Source organism: Cydia splendana, chromosome 8 (assembly GCF_910591565.1).
Source record: "Cydia splendana chromosome 8, ilCydSple1.2, whole genome shotgun sequence".
NCBI classification, from domain to species: Eukaryota; Metazoa; Arthropoda; class Insecta; order Lepidoptera; family Tortricidae; genus Cydia; species Cydia splendana.
In genome coordinates, this window is record NC_085967.1 from 4,458,224 (window position 1) to 4,476,067 (window position 17,844).

The window sequence follows — 17,844 nt, forward strand, 5'->3', positions numbered from 1 at the left end:
TAACAGACTATCGCACCGCACCAAGGTCATTGTGCGACGCACCGATAAGTAAGAGCGAGAAAGAGATATCGCTTTCTCGCTCTTTCTTATGGGTGCGTCGCACAATGACCTTGGTGCGGTGCGATAGTGTGTTACCACTATTACATAGTTAGCAAGTTCCATAGAATGACACTTTAGGTACCTATTAGATCGTTGGTTCTCTTACAGACCATTTTAATTTAAATTCAATCTCTCCATGAGTGACTGTCAGTCGTCTTATGGGATATACCGTAAAATGGGGTGAGTAGGGATTGGGGCAGAAGGGACGCCGATGTTTTCAGTCACTAACTACTAACAAAATTCACACGGCCGGTTTTTATGTATAAAAAAGGCAAATTTTTATTTTTATCGAGGTTGAATGTCAGTGTGGTAGGTATCTACTCACCCCATTTTACGGTATGGACTAGGCCATAAATAAGCAAAGAAAAAAACATGAGAGTTTGTCAATTTATTTAATAAAAACATACAACTTTCAGTACATTAACGTACTGTAACAGATTCAGTATCCATGTTTTGTCGCATAGCAGAAGGTTCGAACTGCCAATTTACAAATTGATTTCATATTGTTATCATTCGCCGCTACATATCTATCGTACTTATAATATTGGTGAAAACGAGATGCAGAGGATAAAAAATCAAAACAGATCAATCACATCATCAATAACAGATGTTAAATTAAAAATTCTAATGCCGCTCAAGAGGTGTTAAATATTGTAATGTTTTATTAAAAGATCGAGAGCATTTGAACTAGGCCTCTTGTAAACCTTTATCCAGTTTCTTTTTATTTTTCTTTTCCTTAACTTTCTCTCCGATGTCGCCATTTTCTAAAGAATCTTCATTGATTTCATTTTTGTGTTTATGATTTTCCTTTTTCTTAGGAATGGCATCACTATCTTCTGTATTCATTATTATTTCAGAGTCCCTCACATCTTGATTTTTATGTTTTTTCTTCTTTTTCTTTAGTACATCGTCATTACCATCTGTTCTTATCGTTATTTCGGATTCATTAATAACAGTATCATTGTTCTGCTCATAGTTTCTATCACTCTCAGATTTCCGTTTCTTCTTTTTCATCGGAATATTTTCATTACTTTCTGCATTTACCGTTATTTCAGATTCATTGACAATATTATCATTGTTCTGTTCATCATTTTCATGCCTTTTATGTTTTCGCTTTTTCTTTTTCTTCGTTACATCTTCATTCTCTGTATTTGTTATTTCGGATGCATTATTACCAGTGTCTTGCTCATCGTTTTCAAGAGTCTCATGTGACTTCTTCTTTTTCTTTTTTACTTCGTTTGAAACAATTTCGTCATTTTCTCCATCCGGTTTCTTAATTTTCTTGTGTTTATTTTTGTTTACTTCTTCAGTGGCTTCACTCTCATCTTCATTATTTACTTTGCTATTATCTTTACTGGCGTCCTTCTCTTTATTAGCTTTCCTCTCAAAATCCTTCTGATCTCTATCTAGCACAGCTAAGAAAAACCCAGTAGTGTAATCAGTATCTGGCTTAGCGTATAAACACCTAGCACCCATGCTTCCATACATGGCAGACCCAAAGTTATTCCATTGCCCTTTTAATAATTCCTTTACATCTTGCACTCTCCACTTAGTTCTTGAAGTCTTTACGACATTAGTGACGACTCTTTCATTCTCTTCGGGAAAGAGGGAGCAAGTGCTATAGACTATTCTCTTCGCGTTGGGGAAGGCGTTCATGGCATGCTTTAGGAATTTCTCTTGTAGAGACGTCAGTTTGGCTAGACGGGCTGGTTCGATGTAGTTGTGTACGCAAAGTTCCATGCCTGAAATTAGGAGTCTTATAAAATACGTTCAAAAGAAGTAATTAAGTAATTATACGTGAGACATAAAATAGTAGAAAATAAATAAAATGGAACTAAAAAAAGCCACACGACTCCGCTAGCTTGGTCACCTGGAGAGGATGGGAGAGGATTGTGCTGTGAGAATAGCGTATGTGGGGCACCCGGGCGGAAAACGTCCGTCTGGACGTCCCAGATACCGCTGGAGTGACGAAGCCCTAAAAAACCTGTCAACCCTCGGAATACCCAACTGGCGTGAAGTGGCGCAGAATAGGGCAGAATGGCGCTCTCTTGTGTCAGAGGCCAAGATCCTTTTTGGGTCACTGAGCCAGTGAAGTAAGTAATTTTAGGCGGCGTAGCGTAGACGTAGATAATGCATCTACGTCTACGCTACGCGTGAGGTTACACCCCAAAATGTGGGTTTTCTTGGTCAGAAAAGCAAGGTATGTTTAATATATGAAGTTGAATCGTCGTGAGTATTTTGGATAAACTTAGGCAACATTATTACCTGATCCAGAACAGCTAGGGTCCAGAAGAATGTACTCGACGTCATCGTGGTCTCCCCTCCTCAGCGCTAGGGCATCTTTATTTATGGTCTCCACGCATTTAGACCCAGTCTTCTTCACGAAGTCGCATAGAGTCTTGTATCTCTGTTCGTTTTGCTCTACTGCGTAGATTTTACCCTAGAACAAGGTGAATTTAAAGGATGATTATTTTACTTACACATAATACATCAGAAGGATCTAACGATACAAAACCTAGGAAGGGTCGTGCATTAGAAATAGATATTCTAACATATTGTAGCCATCACGACATCACACAGATAAGTTCACTGTATATTTTAAAATAAATTTATTGACTGTCAGAAGGAGTATAATATATATAGTAAGCGACATTTGGAACTCCGTAAGCGCGATGTAGGTTCCTACCAAATTGCGTTTTAGCTTCCTAGCGCCATCTGTTAGAACATTGTGGCACGACGTCGACAGTGACAGAGGAGACGCCACAGTATCAGTATCAGTATATTTATTGCATCTTGTATCTGGATCAAACATGAACCCTGTTAGGGCATAGCAATCTTATAACTATATCTTATATCTAATAATTTACATAATACCATTCTTGCATAAAAAAAATAAAAAATTCAACATATAGCATTAAAAATTGGTGCAAATCATATTTAAAAATTAATTTTCAATAATACAATAATACATATCTTTAATTTTGGATGAACATCAAACATTCAAATTAATTAGAATACCACTAGAATACCACTATTAGTAACACTAGGTACGTACTTCGTTCCTCATGTAGGCAGCGAGCTGTGTGGTCTTCATGCCTGGCGCCGCGCACATGTCCAAGGCTATGCTGCCGGGGGGAGGGGCCAGTAAATGTACTGCCAGTGCTGTTGCCTGTGAAAAAGTTTATTCATTACTAGCGACCCGCCCCGGCTTCGCACGGGTTAACAAAGTATACACCTAAAACCTTCCTTAAAAATCACCCTATTAATAGATGAAAACCGCATGAAAATCCGTTCAGTAGTTTTTGAGTTTATTGCGAACATACAAACACACAAACAGACAGACTTTTGGCGCTACTATTGATGCTGACTGTACCTTATTGTCAGCTTACAGGGTGAAATGACTTTACCACAAAAATAGTTGCCAATCGCTACAAACCTCAATTAGCTAATAATCGTTTGTCCTTATCTGTCATTTTGACTTATGTATTTGTAAGAAAGGGATATAACATAATTTAACTGAATCAGGCCCGTAAAGTTTTATGAATAAGGGGGTAAATGGTTACCTTATCCTGCAGTATGATCTTGTTCTCCATATACAGCTCATGTTCATGTAGCTTGGTCCCCGAAGGAAACACGAACACCGTCTTCACATGATAGTCCTGTAACGAAGCAATATTATTTTACATTTATTAAGACTACAGTTGGCACATCTAGCCCCGAATCGCGCGAGGATTTCTGTCCTCGGCGCAAGATGTGTTAGCGGAAGCTAGAGAACAACAGCTCGTGTGTTCAGAAGGCCGGACATAAACTCAACAGGAGGTATTTGTTTTACATAGGTAGCTAACTAAAGCATACTAAAGTTCTTCAAGTGTAGGTAGGGTTCGGTTTAGCTTCAAAAGCAGGCTAATCTTGAAAATGGCAAATATCTATTAAACTGATTTTAATGAAATTTGGCATAGCTGTATGAAAAATAATACTTACACATTTTTTTTATAAAATTAGTAATTAACTTTACATATCGCAGAATAATACTTAAAAGATAATCATAAATCGAACCTGTGTAAAGTCGTACTCGCCGAGGCCCTTTATCTGTTCAAGATAATCATTGTAGGAGCCCGAAGTGCATCTCACGAAGCGGTACTCCTCATCTTGGAAGGCTCTAATGGCATCGGACGTGGTCAGGAGATTCGTGTTGATGCGAACGTAGCGTGGTCTGCGGACAGCTTGTAGGAAAAAAATAGGTTGGCAGTTTTATTTTGAATATTAGAACTTGACCTATTTAATAGAAGTTAGTTCACATTAAATTTAAATTTGGGAGTTTGGTCTTTGATAAGACCTCTAAGGCTGGCTTCCATTAAGGCTGAGATCACATGAGACATGCGGGAATAAACCAATAGCGTTGGTTGTCTTCTTTGCTCCTCTGGATTATAATTATTATAAATATTGCTAATGGTTGAAATCCGAACACCTTCTCCAGGCAGCCTTAGACCTAGGAGGAATAAGTACCCATCTAAGGTGCGTCTAGTCTGGCTTGCGCGCCATTTGCAAATCACCCGTGCTGTATGTGTCTGTGTGATATGCATGCAAACTGATAGCGACTCTTCGAAAATGGTTCACAAATGACAGGCCAGATTCATCAGAAAGTAGTTGTGATTTGATTATTGAGCACAGAATCATATTTTATTTTAGTGAGTGAAGATAGTGCATATAGAAATCAGTATGTTTCTTTGCTTCTGTAAAAGAATTTACTTAGAATATTTAGATCATACTTTGTAAGGTACGTAACTAGGTACCTATTTGTTTTAAGGACCTAGGCCCTAAATATTAAGTAGCTAGCATAGTAGAGCTTATATTAAAAGGTTACATATTTATTAGCATTGAATTTATGACACAATCAATCTTACACATACACAGGACCATGTGTATTGTTCCTACATAAATATCTTTTACAATAATTTATGACACCTTTAAGATTTCATGGATTCCGAATGGTTAAAGTAATGTCTATGAGTATTGTAAAGTCAAAAAGTTAATATTACAAACAATATCTGACTAAATTAATAAAACACAGATGTAATACAATTATTTATTTTACTAAGCCTGGCTACATTTATATTAAAGCAGCTTATCAAAATAAGTATCAATTATTAAACTAAAATACTCTCTTTCAGCAAAAAAGGAATGTTCATGAACACATCAGTCCTGTTTAAGATTTAAACTGCTTTTTTCAGTCTCTGCACCAGCATCCTTGTATGAATGTTGGTCAATTTCATTGCCATGGTCATCATACTCTTTGTCATGATATGCTTTGTATGCGTAAAGAGCTATGATCAGGTTGACCACCACCACCGCAGACACCACGGACCACACCGTCCGCGTAAAGCTGTCCACCAGGTAGTAATCAGTCAAGACATGTCGCATCCCGAAGAATGCAATGAATGGCAGGGTAAACATAGCAACACTGTACAGAAACAGATTGGCTAAAGCCAGTGCTGCCAGTTTTGTCTGCTTAGGAATAAGCGGACCCTGGTCAGATGTGTCAGCCATTGTTGGAGCTTATGAGGTGATCTTAGTCAATCTGAAAATAAAAAAAGTAAAATTACCTTCAGTTTTTGAATCTTCAGGATGATCAGCAGTGTATTTTTCGAATTTCTCTTGGTATGACCGTATTGTTTGTTCAGGTTTGCTTTTCCCTGGGAGAGCTTTTTTGCCAAACAACAACTCAGTCGTTAACACTTTCGCTAGCCAGGGGTCTAGGCGAGGCTCATTTGTTATAAGGCCACTACTTTCAAACATTTTGTCAATATCAGCAGCATGTTTGATTGTTTCTGTTATCAGTGCATACAGCACATTAGTTCTCTGCAAACATTACACGTATTAAACTCTTCACTCCTTTCAAAAACGACAAAATATAAAAAGCTGTTTCATACTCACAAAGTGACGAAGTTTGTCGTCGTACAACAATGTTTTGACGCTACCGCCTTCAGTGGAAACTTTCTTAAAAATATTAGCAGCAACCTTGTAATGTCTCGGCACTTTTACGGAATGTTCAAACATTTTCTTTTAAGCTAAAATGTGGCAAAAAACATTGCATTGCTCAACTACAATCACAATCACGAGACCAATCGCAATGTCATTCATGCTGTCAAGTTTGAGGTTATAAACTATTTAGGCTATATCATAAACCGCTCAGATATCATGCCCAATGCTTTCCTTTGAAAAAAAAATTAATAATGTAATGAAACTCTTGCAATCAATCATACGAGTTTTTATTTATTAAATTATAAATAAACATTTTTTTTTCCATTACAATGCTCTTACTTACTTTTTAAGAACTCTTTACCGTTTGCTTAGTCTACTTGAACTTTGGCAGATCGAAAATCATAACAACGTACCTTGGCCTCCAATACTTGCACTAATATAAAAAATATAAGTACCATAAACAATTTACTACTGTAGTTTATTGGTTGCACGTAATCCTTATTTACAATTTCTCAAAAACATAATTTGTGTTCGGTTCTTAGTTCACAGTTGAAGCATACGTAAATTATGTAAAAGTTTATGTCTAGGTAATGATAACAATGTCGCCTGTTATTTGTGTGTCAATGTTGTTTGTGTAATAATCATTGACAGTTTCATTTCGAATGGCGATTTGTCCCTCACAAAAATACCAGGAAACGCTATGATTCAACAGTGCGGCGGTATCAATAATAATGACTAATGTGTTTAATGTAATATTTTCAGTTGAAGGCAGCGACTCGGTCGCTATGTGAGCGTGTTATGAGTGAAAGGTTCTGAAATGTCGTGGGGGTAATTTGGACAATTTGGCTGTAATCAATCAAAACAATGGTTCCTGCACCGAGCTGCCCCAATACCTGGGACTACTGGACGACGTCCCCGTCCTATATAGTGGATTTAACATGTCTGCTGCCCAACTCTGTTTACATTCCTATTACACCAAATTGGGACGCAACATTGCACGATGTGAAGGAGGTTAGTACTTGAGGGAGCACCCTGGCTCCGAGTGACTCATTCTTGGTCCAAAAACCGCTTTTGAGCTACCAGAGTTCGGTAAAGTAGGTTAAACTGTTGAGTAATATGTCTAGAGATAGCTGTGATTTTTAGAAAGTAGATCACATTGTTTACTTGTCTGTGCACTCGATTCGAGCGTGTAGGCTGAGTTATTGCAATCTTAGTAAACAACGCATACCTACATTTTAATGATATTGATGAAAAACAAGTTTTTAGCTATTAATGAGAATGAAATCACTGATACTGTTATCTGTTGTAAAATCAAATGATGATCATTGTGTTTCCTTTGTATGGAAACAAAATAACATGTTTGTTATTGATGCAAGTATGTAATTTTAGAAGATATCAAGCATTTATCAAATAATCTCATTCTATTTTTATCTAAATTGACCCTTTGTACAATTTTATATTATACATACATAACTTTTTGTTTTATTATATTAGATGCTTTTCTTCTTAAGTAATGATCACATGCTAAATGTCTCATTCACTATTTAGGATAAACTTGGAAAGAACCTAAATTATTTTGAAACAGATACTGTTCTAGTCACATACCTATACAAATTAGAATCAACATTTTCAAATCAGAATTTTCAAGTGGTGTAGTATTTTTTATAATCAAATGCAAATACTCTAGTCCAACTGAAAATATATGCTATTGAAACCATTTTATACTTTGTATAGGACATTAGACATATCTAAAACACAGCGCAGGTTTTTGATAGTTGATCTCAAACTAATAATAAATGTATATTTCAGGAGCTATGGATGAAAGCGGCGAGATATCCCTTATTTGGGATGCTGCACGAGATGTCAGACTATGTGTTCCAATTCATAAACTCGTTGGCGGTTCTCGAGGAGGTGAACGATGAGAACAAACGCCTCCGAGACATCAAACCCACCTTTGGGGTGCTCAAGATCGTGGAACGGTCTATGAGGCCCGGGGAACAGTTCCTTAATATGCAAATAAGTCATTTAATTGGAAAAGGTGAGTTATCATTCTTTAAACAGAGACTGGCAAAAGCTAAAATTAAGTGTAGGTGACACTCATGTTGATGGTACATTCTTTTATATGGAATTTGACAGCTGTAGATGGGGGTCTCTCTAAAGTAACATTTCTTGTTTGGAATAGACTGTATGACTTTCCCTGTTTAAAAGATTTCTCTTTTTTTGATGGAGCACCAAATTAAAAATTTTCGTTTGTCACTGTGGGCTAGATAAACCTTTAGAAGAGCTGTTTTTTTTCTTATTATTACAAATATTCTTGTGGAGCCCCAACAGAGGCTTTGGACAGAGGACTCTAGGGGTCCATGGAGCATACTTTGAGAATGGCTGTCATAGACAGTTGCCTTCTCCATATCTGTAATGCTATCAAGTTGTTTAGAGGAGGCAGAAATATAGCATATATTGTACCTGGAAATCCTACCTTTTCCCACCCTCTTTTTGGCGGGTAGCCACGGCACAATCTTATGGCTATAAGGCTACCGGGCTAGATCAGCTTTGTTTGACCCAATGAAGAATTGTGCCCGAGACAAAAGTGTATAGTCACTGCACTTAGCCCACTCCCACTACTTCTTCTTTCTCGGTCCCTCTTTGCTGAGGACACGACCATGTATGCTCCGTCTCCACAGTGTGTGATCATAAGCCATATGGGTCACGCACTGCACGTTGCCACCAACCACCCTCTTCACAACATCAGACCATCTCGTGGGTGCTTTTCCTCGCACTCCCACTACACTGAGAAAAAATAAATTCCATGTGTGCTGATCCTGAGATGATAAAGATACCAAAATGTTGTTTCAAAGTTTAAGAAGTTTATCAAAAAACTTTTTTTAACAGACAAAATTTGCAAAGGGGAAAATGATTCTCTTATCTAATAGTCCTTGGCCAAGTGGTAATACCATATGAATATATTTGGGAGATTACTTGTTTTTATTTCCTTTACATTATCCTTATTCAGTTCATATATGTCCTTATTTCCTTGTAGAAATTTTATCACCAGACTGGATGGGCCATTTTAAGGAAACTCTTCCATAAAATTAGTTAAATTAGCAATATTTAATGTTGAAATAAATGTCACACACTAAGAAAAAGTGACCAAGGCCTCCAGTGCCCCAGGCTGGAATCGAACCAGCGTCCTCTGCTATCGCTGCAGGTGCCTGTACCATTTGGCCACCAGCGGCATAGGTCGATTTTTTCCAAGTATATCAGCGTTTTTGCTATTCCCACTCTGTCAAAAAAAAGATAACATTTCATACTACACCATTTGTGTAGTCATGTTTTTATAAGTCAATACATACTCCAATATACTGTATATGTCTGATAAGTCTAATAATAATATGAAATGAAGTGTTAAATGTGGTTTCCTGTTGAGATTAGTCATAGGTGAAAGTGAATGTGCCCATACCAGGACATCGCTTGCATAATACATTAGTGGGCATGCATTGTGAATATTATGATAGTGCCTAATAAGTTAATGAATCATTCACCTCTTCTTAAAATGCGAGAAAGGTTAAATTAGGTATCTATCTAATATTGTATCTATGTATATATTAATGTCGCTAGCCGGCGCCTCCCTAAAAGGCGCATACGGTGGAAATATTCGCTGTCCTCGAGTGAAGCCTCGCTGGGAGACCTTCTAGTGTCGCGAATTCGAGTCTCGCCTGTGACATGATTTTTTCTACTTTTATTTCTAAGCTTACTAGCATCGTTTGCACTGTTTGCAGACGTTTCTGCTCAATACAAAATTAATATATGTGAATTATCATTTGATATTTCCCAGTTGTGGAATACACCGGGAAAAAACCAGACTAATCCCAATAAGGCCTAGTTTTTTCTTCTTCATCAGGCTAAATTTGTATATACATAATTCAAAATGATTGAGAAGCAAACTAATCAATCTAGCTATCATTTTATTATGTAGAATATAAAAAGAGAGGAAAATGATAACTATTGTCTCCCTTGTCCCAGGTCTAAATGATACCTATTGTCTCGCTTGTCCCAGGTCTAGATGATAACTATTTGTCCAGGTCTAAATGATAACTATTGTCTCCCTTGTCCAGGTCTAAATGATAACTATATATTGTCTCCCTTGTCCCAGGTCTAAATGATAACTATTTATTGTCTCCCTTGTCCCAGGTCTAAATGAGTTTGACAACCTCCGAAGTTCAGAAGTGAACGACTTCCGGACCCGAACCCGGTACATAGCTGAGGAGAGTCTCGTGAAGCGCGCCAGAGCGACCCCACTAGAGAGGCTGCGGTACCAATGTCCACCGAGATTAGCCAAGAGTCATATCGTGCATCGGACGTTGCAGAGTCATCTTAGTAGCAACAAATTCTATTTGACCACCACCGTCGTTGATATAGACGTGAGTAAATAATATAAGGGTTTAAATGGCTTGGAAACACGTATGTGACACTTGCAGAGGCTGTGGTGACCACATTCCATCAGACGGGCCGTATGCTTGTGTTTTTTTACAAGTAGTCACACTACTTACTTACTATTTCGTTTTCGTCTAATATTGTTCGATTGTTGTATTAGAAATTAAAGTTACTATAAAACAATTTGTAGTAAACATGTGCTGTTTACTACAAAACATTAATAAAGATAAAGTTGTTATCATTGTTACTTACATTGTATCATATTATGAATTTAGAAACAAGTGTTTACTAGAAAACAGAGAGTTAGTCGAAAACACAGATCACTACTCACTGCACAACGCATTCAGACAACTCTCACTCATCAACTATCAGTGTCACTCCCATATCAGTCAAGTATGAGCAGTTGTAGCTCAGTTACCCCAACAAAAACGACCAATGCGTAATTTTGTCTCACTAATATTATAAATGTGAATTTATGAAAGTTATTATGTTTGGATGTCACTCAGTCATGCATACACAGAAATCGGCATAAAGATAGCTTTAAACCTTGATCTATAACCCGAGAATCTTCTTCATTATGGTTGGCGTAGTACGGTCAAGGAATTTAATTTCAGTACCAATTCGTACTTTTTCACAGTGACAATAGTATGAGGTACCTAGTGACTTTCATATTGATTTTCACTGTGGCCAAGGTACGTAATGTTAATTAATTAAATTCTGTACATTAGGTACGTTTGAAAGTCTTCGTACATTCAGCATCAAATAGTAAGTGACGGCTAAAGTGGTCAAATATATCGTAACACATCCTTATTTCAATAGTAACAAAAGTTACGATATATTTGGCCATAGTGGTCGTCATCTCTGATGCTGACTGTGGGTACATTTATAATGCGAGGTCTAATATAGGTAGTCCATGGTTCGAAAGCTACTAGAATCGTGTTTATCAAATAAGTGGGACATACCTAGATAACGTCTACACGTGTATTTTACAATATAAATAGAATAAATATTAATCGTTTCTCTTAATCCGCTCCTATTTTTTGAACACAATAATTTTTTTTACGTATTTTTACGTATTACCCACGAAACTATTTGTTTGAAATGTGTCCCCTGCCAAGATTTTTCACGTGTTTAATGTTTTAAGTGGATTCTGATGTAAAACTAAGGGAGCTAAGATATAAATACATAAATATGTTACGCTAACACTCACGCGGAAATTACGTCTTAAATTTTCGTAATAATTGACCACGAAACCACAGTATAATAAAGAGTACTAACGTACAGTATGGACACTCCCTGCCTCCCGTTGAAAGTGCCGCCCACCCGCTCTCGGTTACCTCACAGTTACCGGCTGGCAAGGACGCGACGACGCGGTGCGCAGAGCGGAGGCCACGTAAAATATTCAAATATTTACAAATCCTAACAGATCACACTGTGTTGTTTTCACAATATCTATATGAACAAAAAATCATGTTTTCAACTTACGTAATATTTTGGTGGCCTGAATTTCCTTACAAAAATTTTGTTACTTCGTTTAATACTGATTCAAAATAGGAAACTGTTGTATAAATCGAGCTTAGATACCCACCTTACAACATAATACGATTCTTATTTCTTCCTAATTCGCGCAATGAGTTTTGAGTCATTGAGGTCATCGATCTTGACAACAAAATGGCGGAAACCCTAGCACGTCTTATCTCACTCACACAAGCATGGTACGCGTTCACCTACACGAGCTTAGACTGTGTGCGTAGGAACTAGGAACGCGTTTGTTTCATACATTTGATCGCCAGTGTCCGAGGTGTGACGAAACATTGCATTTTTAGTAGTATGCCTTAACCTCCTAAGTCCCTGCGTACAATTTTTTGTGCATATTCCAAAATCTATTTTGACCTTTTATTGTGTAGCGAAGGGTTCCAATTTCTAAAACAAAACAATTGCTTCTGGGTATCAGGAGGTTAGGGGTGTCTAAAAATTGCGTGCGGCGTTTTTGAGTATATTTTATTGATAAAAATACATTTGCCAAGACCATTGTCATTGACAGCCTACAGTCAGCATCAAAAATAGCGGACCAGACTACGAGTCAAAAATATCTACCATTCGTTAATAACATAAATAAAAGAGATACCTAGGTGTCTATGGTATGCTTTTGTATGAGGAATAATAATTCTTTATTAATTGACTCCCTGCTACTGATGTGCCATCGGAAAGTTTCCTAAAATTGCGAAATTTCCACATTGAAAGATTTCGGAAACTTTTCATGTTTTATACAGAGAATGAAATTTTCCGTTTCCAAAATAAAAAAAATCCTAAAATTTCCGAGAACTTTTCCGACTTTTTTTAAACTTCCCATAACTTGCACATCTGTAGGTACTACGTGCTACAATTTAAATTACAATAACAACAACGTACAGATGTAGTGATAATTATTTTCCATCTTATTTTCTCGGAAACGTTCATATTTGTCATGCTACTTCAGTCAACCTCAGTACTTTTTGTACCGAGACTAACTGAAATTATTAGTGATCCAAAAGACTCGAGCCCTGTTAGCTCTTTTCTTAGGGCTCGCCTCATCTCTTGACGCAGGGCTCGAGTCTTTTGGATCACTAACTGAAATAGCAAGACGCGTTTGTACGTTTCTGCGAAAATACGATGTAAAATAATTATGCACTAGGTACATCTGTAATTCTTCCTAATTTTTAATAATCTTCTTCATGTTCCTCGTTTTCTTCTTCAGGCAACTCTTCTTCGTCTTCCTTCCCTTCTTCTAGCCATTGCACCATCAGGTCTTTTGCTTCAGCCCTAAAGCACCAGGAAATGTTAGTTATATTAAATATATTAAGAACGGGTCACTTACGTATTTTAAGTCGAAAAACGCTCGACATGTTTCACTCCGTACCGAGGAGTGTCATCAGGAGCTTGCGTTTACGGTGACGGACCGGCGCAGACTGCGGGCCGCAGCCCTCCGCGCCCGATGACTCGGCGCAGGCGCCGGTGGCGGCAGGGGGGGTGAGAAACTATCCTAGTTTATGGCATTATGGTCAAATGATGGGTTGCACACAACACTCACTACCACCCATATATGGGCAACCATGTACAGACAACCCTACAATAAACCAACCTCTCATCAGGAGTGACGACTTCCTTGTTGATCCTGTTGAGGCACGCCAGCGTGGCTAATATCTCGTCTTCCCCTGCTCCGCCCATGTACAGACAACCCTACATTAAACAAACCTCTCTTCAGGAGTGACGACTCCCTTGCTAATCCTCTTGAGTCGCAGCAGCGTGACTAACATCTCGTCTTCCCCTGCACCGCCCATGTACAGACAACCCTACAATAAACTAACCTCTCTTCAGGAGTGACGAATTCCTTGCTAATCCTCGTGAGTCGCAGCAGCGTGGCTAACATCTCGTCTTCCCGTGCACCGCCCATGTACAGACAACCCTACATTAAACTAACCTCTCTTCAGGAGTGACGACTTCCTTGTTGATCCTCTTGAGTCGCAGCAGCGTGGCTAACATCTCGACTCGGATGCCGGCGTCGTCCTCCTCCCCTGCAGCATCGTCTTCCCCTGTACCACCCATATACGGGCAACCTTTCATTATCAACGTTTGTAGGTTTGGTAACACCTGGAAGGAACACAAATTTGAAAAAAAATACACTTACTCATATGGTATTTGGTAAGGCGAATAGAGGTACTACTTCGAATTGTTGACCCAGAAGCTAGTTTTATAAAGACTCAATTGATATATAGATTTCCCAAAAAGTAAGTGACCATGAACAAACAAGAATATGACTAACTTTACCTTTAACTTCTTCACTTGTATTAACGTCCGAACCTTACACGCTCTCAGATTAACGTATTCCAATTTCTCATTAGCCCCACTGAAACCGTCTAACAATTTTATCGGATTACCGCGAACATGCAGTATTCTCAAATTCACCAGATTCTCTACACCAACTAGACTTGTAATTCTATTCCCAGCTAAATACAAACTGTCCAAGTTTGGGAAATTCACATTGCTTATATCTTGAATATGATTGTGACGAAAATCGAGGCATCTAATAGTTGGCATTTTATTGTCGAAATGGATCTTTTCTATCTTATTATCCGCTACCTCTAGAGTGCTCAATTCTGGTTGGTAGACATCGTGAACCGATCTCAAATAGTTGCCGTTCATAATAATAACTTGAAGGTATTTCATTCTTGGCAAAGCAGCGGAGATGAGTAAGTTTATGTCTGCTTGTATAAGGACGAGGTAGGGAAGGTCTTTGATGACTTCAAGGGCCTTTTGCTGTAGATGGTTGTTGGACACGTCCAGGAATTGTAGATGTTGGAAGCATTTGATAGCGCTGATGTCTGTTAGATTTAGGTTTGTTATTGTAGCCTTTAGGTAGGTGTATCTGTGACAAAAAAGGATATGTCATGAAAATATATGTATTATGTTTGTAGGTTATATTATAGCCATTATAGGCTAGATAGCCTATTTCTGTAGATATAAATCGTTACATACCCTAAATATCAAGTTATTCAGAAAAAAAATAAATAAATAAAATAAATAAATAAATAAATATTGGGGACATCTTACACAGATCAAACCTAGCCCCAAACTAAGCAAAGCTTGTACTATGGGTACTAGGCGACGATATACATACTTGTATAGATAAATACATACTTATATACATAGAAAACAACCATGACTCAGGAACAAATATTAGTGTTCATCACACAAATACATGCCCATACTGGGATTCGAACCCAGGACCATCCCAGGACAGGGTCACTATCCACTAGACCAGACCGGTCGTCATCTAACAACACTTACCTATAGCCGCTGCTGGAGTTGATATCTACATCTTTTTGATTATCATCTTTTTAGTTTAGTTTTATTACAAAAGAAAGTTCGATAAAAAAGTAAAAATCGATGGTAATAAACTTGTATAAAATTTAAGGTTACGGGTAAAAAAAAATTCAGGTCAAATAAACAGTTAAAGATACTTAAAGATAATAAAAATTACATTAAATGATAATAAAAAAAAATAAAACTAATGCGATGGTAATAGCGCTGGTGGCCTAGCGGTAAGAGCGTGCGACTTTCAATCCGGATGTCGCGGGTTCAAACCCCGACTCGTACCGATGTGTTTTTCGGAACTTATGTACGAATTATCATTTGATATTTACCAGTTGCTTTTCAGTGAACGAAAACATCGTGAGGAAACCAGACTAATCCCAATATGGCCTAGTTTCCCATTTGGGTTGGAAGGTCAGATGGCAGTCGCTTTCGTAAAAACTAGTGCCTACGTCAAATCATGGGATTAATTGTCAAGCGGACCCCAGGCTCCCATGAGCCGTGGCAAAATGCCGGGTTAACGCGAGGAAGAAGAAGAAGACTAAAAATAAAACTAATACATAAATAAAATTAAAAATACGTAGGACTTCTTTTTTTCCACTGTCCTAGGCAGAACCCAGGACTGTTTCTCTTGCCCCAAGCAAACCACATGACCTTAACATTTTTCTCTCTCAATCGTCTCCTACTGCTGATTTGCCGAGAAGGCTCAGTCGAACGGCGAGCGGTTCAGCCGTCTCTTCATACATTCTGGGAGACGTAATATTCTTCAGTGACTCTCTCTGTACCATGCTCCATCTCTTTGTATGTAATAAAAATAAACAGTAACTTGGCCGACTTTTCTGGATCTAGACGATTTCGTTATGGTAATGACGAAATTACCTAGCACTTACGCCGCCGCTAAGACGTTCCTGTACCGACTTGTTCGACATCCGCATCCGCATTAAGCTCCACATCGATTTAATGCGGATGCGGATTTTGAAAATAATGCGGCTGTTCCGCGGATGCGGATATTCTCAACATCCCTGATCTGTAGTTGTACCTGTGGGTCAGATGAAACGTCTGCTCTAGTGTACTCACCCATCTCCTTCAGCAGTCTTGCCGAGAAGGCTCAATCGGACGCTGACCTCAGAGCGGTTCAGCCGTCTCTCCGCATATTCAGGGAAACCGATTGTCTCCTCAATACCCTGCTCCTCATCCCTTAACTCTGGCGTGGTTGACTCTTGGCTCATTTGTGCCTGTAGATCGGTGCGTATACCGGTGAGATAAATAAGCAGCCAATCTTGTTAAGATTGTATATACACGGCAAGTTAGAGATGTGGGTTCCGGTGCTGAGTGGTCTAAAGATTATGACGTCAGCCACGAAAGCTAGCGACGTCGTTAGACTGATTCTTTGCTCTTATAAGCATTAAGTATCTACGTAATGACCGATTAAGACAAGGAGAGCTGACCCCAGATGATGGGAAAAAAGCTTAGGAGAAGAAGAGGAGTAATGACCGATTAAGAGGAGTCAAGCGCAAAATTGTAGTTTTTACAGTTATAATCAACGTCAATTGCAATGGAAATCACACTGAAACTAGACTTTATTTGCGAGGGCAGACTCCAAGCAAAACCTTAAAAGGTTAACGTTGGCTCGATAGAAAAAATCACGAAAATATATCTAATTTTCAATTAAATCGTCACCCTGCGTAGATGTGTACCATAGCAGTATAATGTTAGTATAATACGAGTAACTTGTGATATAGCCGAGAGATTTGACAAGCATAATTTTAAACAGAAGCGGTATCATGGTCGCATTTTTATCACCTGTCATGCCATGCGTCACTTTCGCACTTACATATTTGTCAGAACGTGACAGACATAGTGAAAAATGATAAAGAGCCGACCATCTTAACCCTGCAGAAGTATATTGGTATGAGAATGGCCCAATCTTTCGATGCATGTTTCGCGTGGCGCCTCATATATTTTGTCTCCTAAAGTCCTGGCTTTACGCACCCTCTTAAATAAATTAAAAGATCGGTATGGTATGGGGCCTGATGCCAAATTAATGCTGAGAAAAATGATGCAAATATCATATCCTTACCTTATCCTTTTCTGCGATTTGAATAGCAAATCGGGATTTCAACATTTTTTATGCAAACTCCAAGGCTAATAAATGATATAGGCAATTCTCTGTTCTGAAATGTATCAATTGTAAATTATGTAAACAACTTTAGGTTTTGGCAGTTGTCGTGTTGACATAACTGACATACTTTACGTAATAGTTTTAATACTCTAGTCATTGCAAACTTGCAAAGAGTTTAAAATTTGTTAAAAATACTTAATAAGTGGTGTGCAAGTGGTGTGTTACCAAGGATGGGGTTACCAATCTAAAAGATAAATTACCTAGATTACCCAGCTATCAGAGCGTTAAACTGCATTCAAAAGTTTGATCAGAAACCGCAATGCAATGAGAATTGCATGCAAGTTCTTGCTAGTCTAAAC

The 17,844-nt window shown here is 38.2% G+C and overlaps 3 protein-coding genes across 3 annotated transcripts in view; 1 reads left to right on the plus strand and 2 right to left on the minus strand.

Annotated features, from left to right (window-relative positions):
- Positions 1–474: 474 nt before the first annotated feature.
- On the minus strand, positions 475–6,249 carry LOC134792691 (28S rRNA (cytosine-C(5))-methyltransferase). Its single transcript, XM_063763959.1, has 7 exons — positions 6,034–6,249; positions 5,703–5,958; positions 4,156–4,322; positions 3,663–3,758; positions 3,155–3,268; positions 2,365–2,539; positions 475–1,841 (listed from the first exon to the last, which is right to left on the minus strand). Exons 1-7 carry the CDS (start codon positions 6,154–6,156, stop codon positions 787–789), a joined length of 1,986 nt encoding a protein of 661 aa, XP_063620029.1. The 5' UTR covers positions 6,157–6,249; the 3' UTR covers positions 475–786.
- Positions 6,250–6,477: 228 nt separating this feature from the next.
- The window catches only part of LOC134792700 (phosphatidylinositol 4,5-bisphosphate 3-kinase catalytic subunit delta isoform), a 46,318-nt gene continuing 34,951 nt past the window's right edge, over positions 6,478–17,844 (plus strand). Inside the window, exons 1-4 of the mRNA XM_063763994.1 lie at positions 6,478–6,668; positions 6,844–7,092; positions 7,891–8,119; positions 10,270–10,499. Coding sequence (XP_063620064.1) covers positions 6,946–7,092; positions 7,891–8,119; positions 10,270–10,499 — 606 coding nt within the window. The 5' untranslated portion in view covers positions 6,478–6,668; positions 6,844–6,945. The remainder of the gene's footprint in view (positions 6,669–6,843; positions 7,093–7,890; positions 8,120–10,269; positions 10,500–17,844) is intronic.
- Positions 13,102–17,674, minus strand: LOC134792709 (leucine-rich repeat-containing protein 23-like). The gene is made up of 5 exons (XM_063764006.1): positions 17,444–17,674; positions 16,441–16,598; positions 14,320–14,917; positions 13,973–14,142; positions 13,102–13,314 (listed from the first exon to the last, which is right to left on the minus strand). Exons 1-5 carry the CDS (start codon positions 17,486–17,488, stop codon positions 13,212–13,214), a joined length of 1,074 nt encoding a protein of 357 aa, XP_063620076.1. The 5' UTR covers positions 17,489–17,674; the 3' UTR covers positions 13,102–13,211.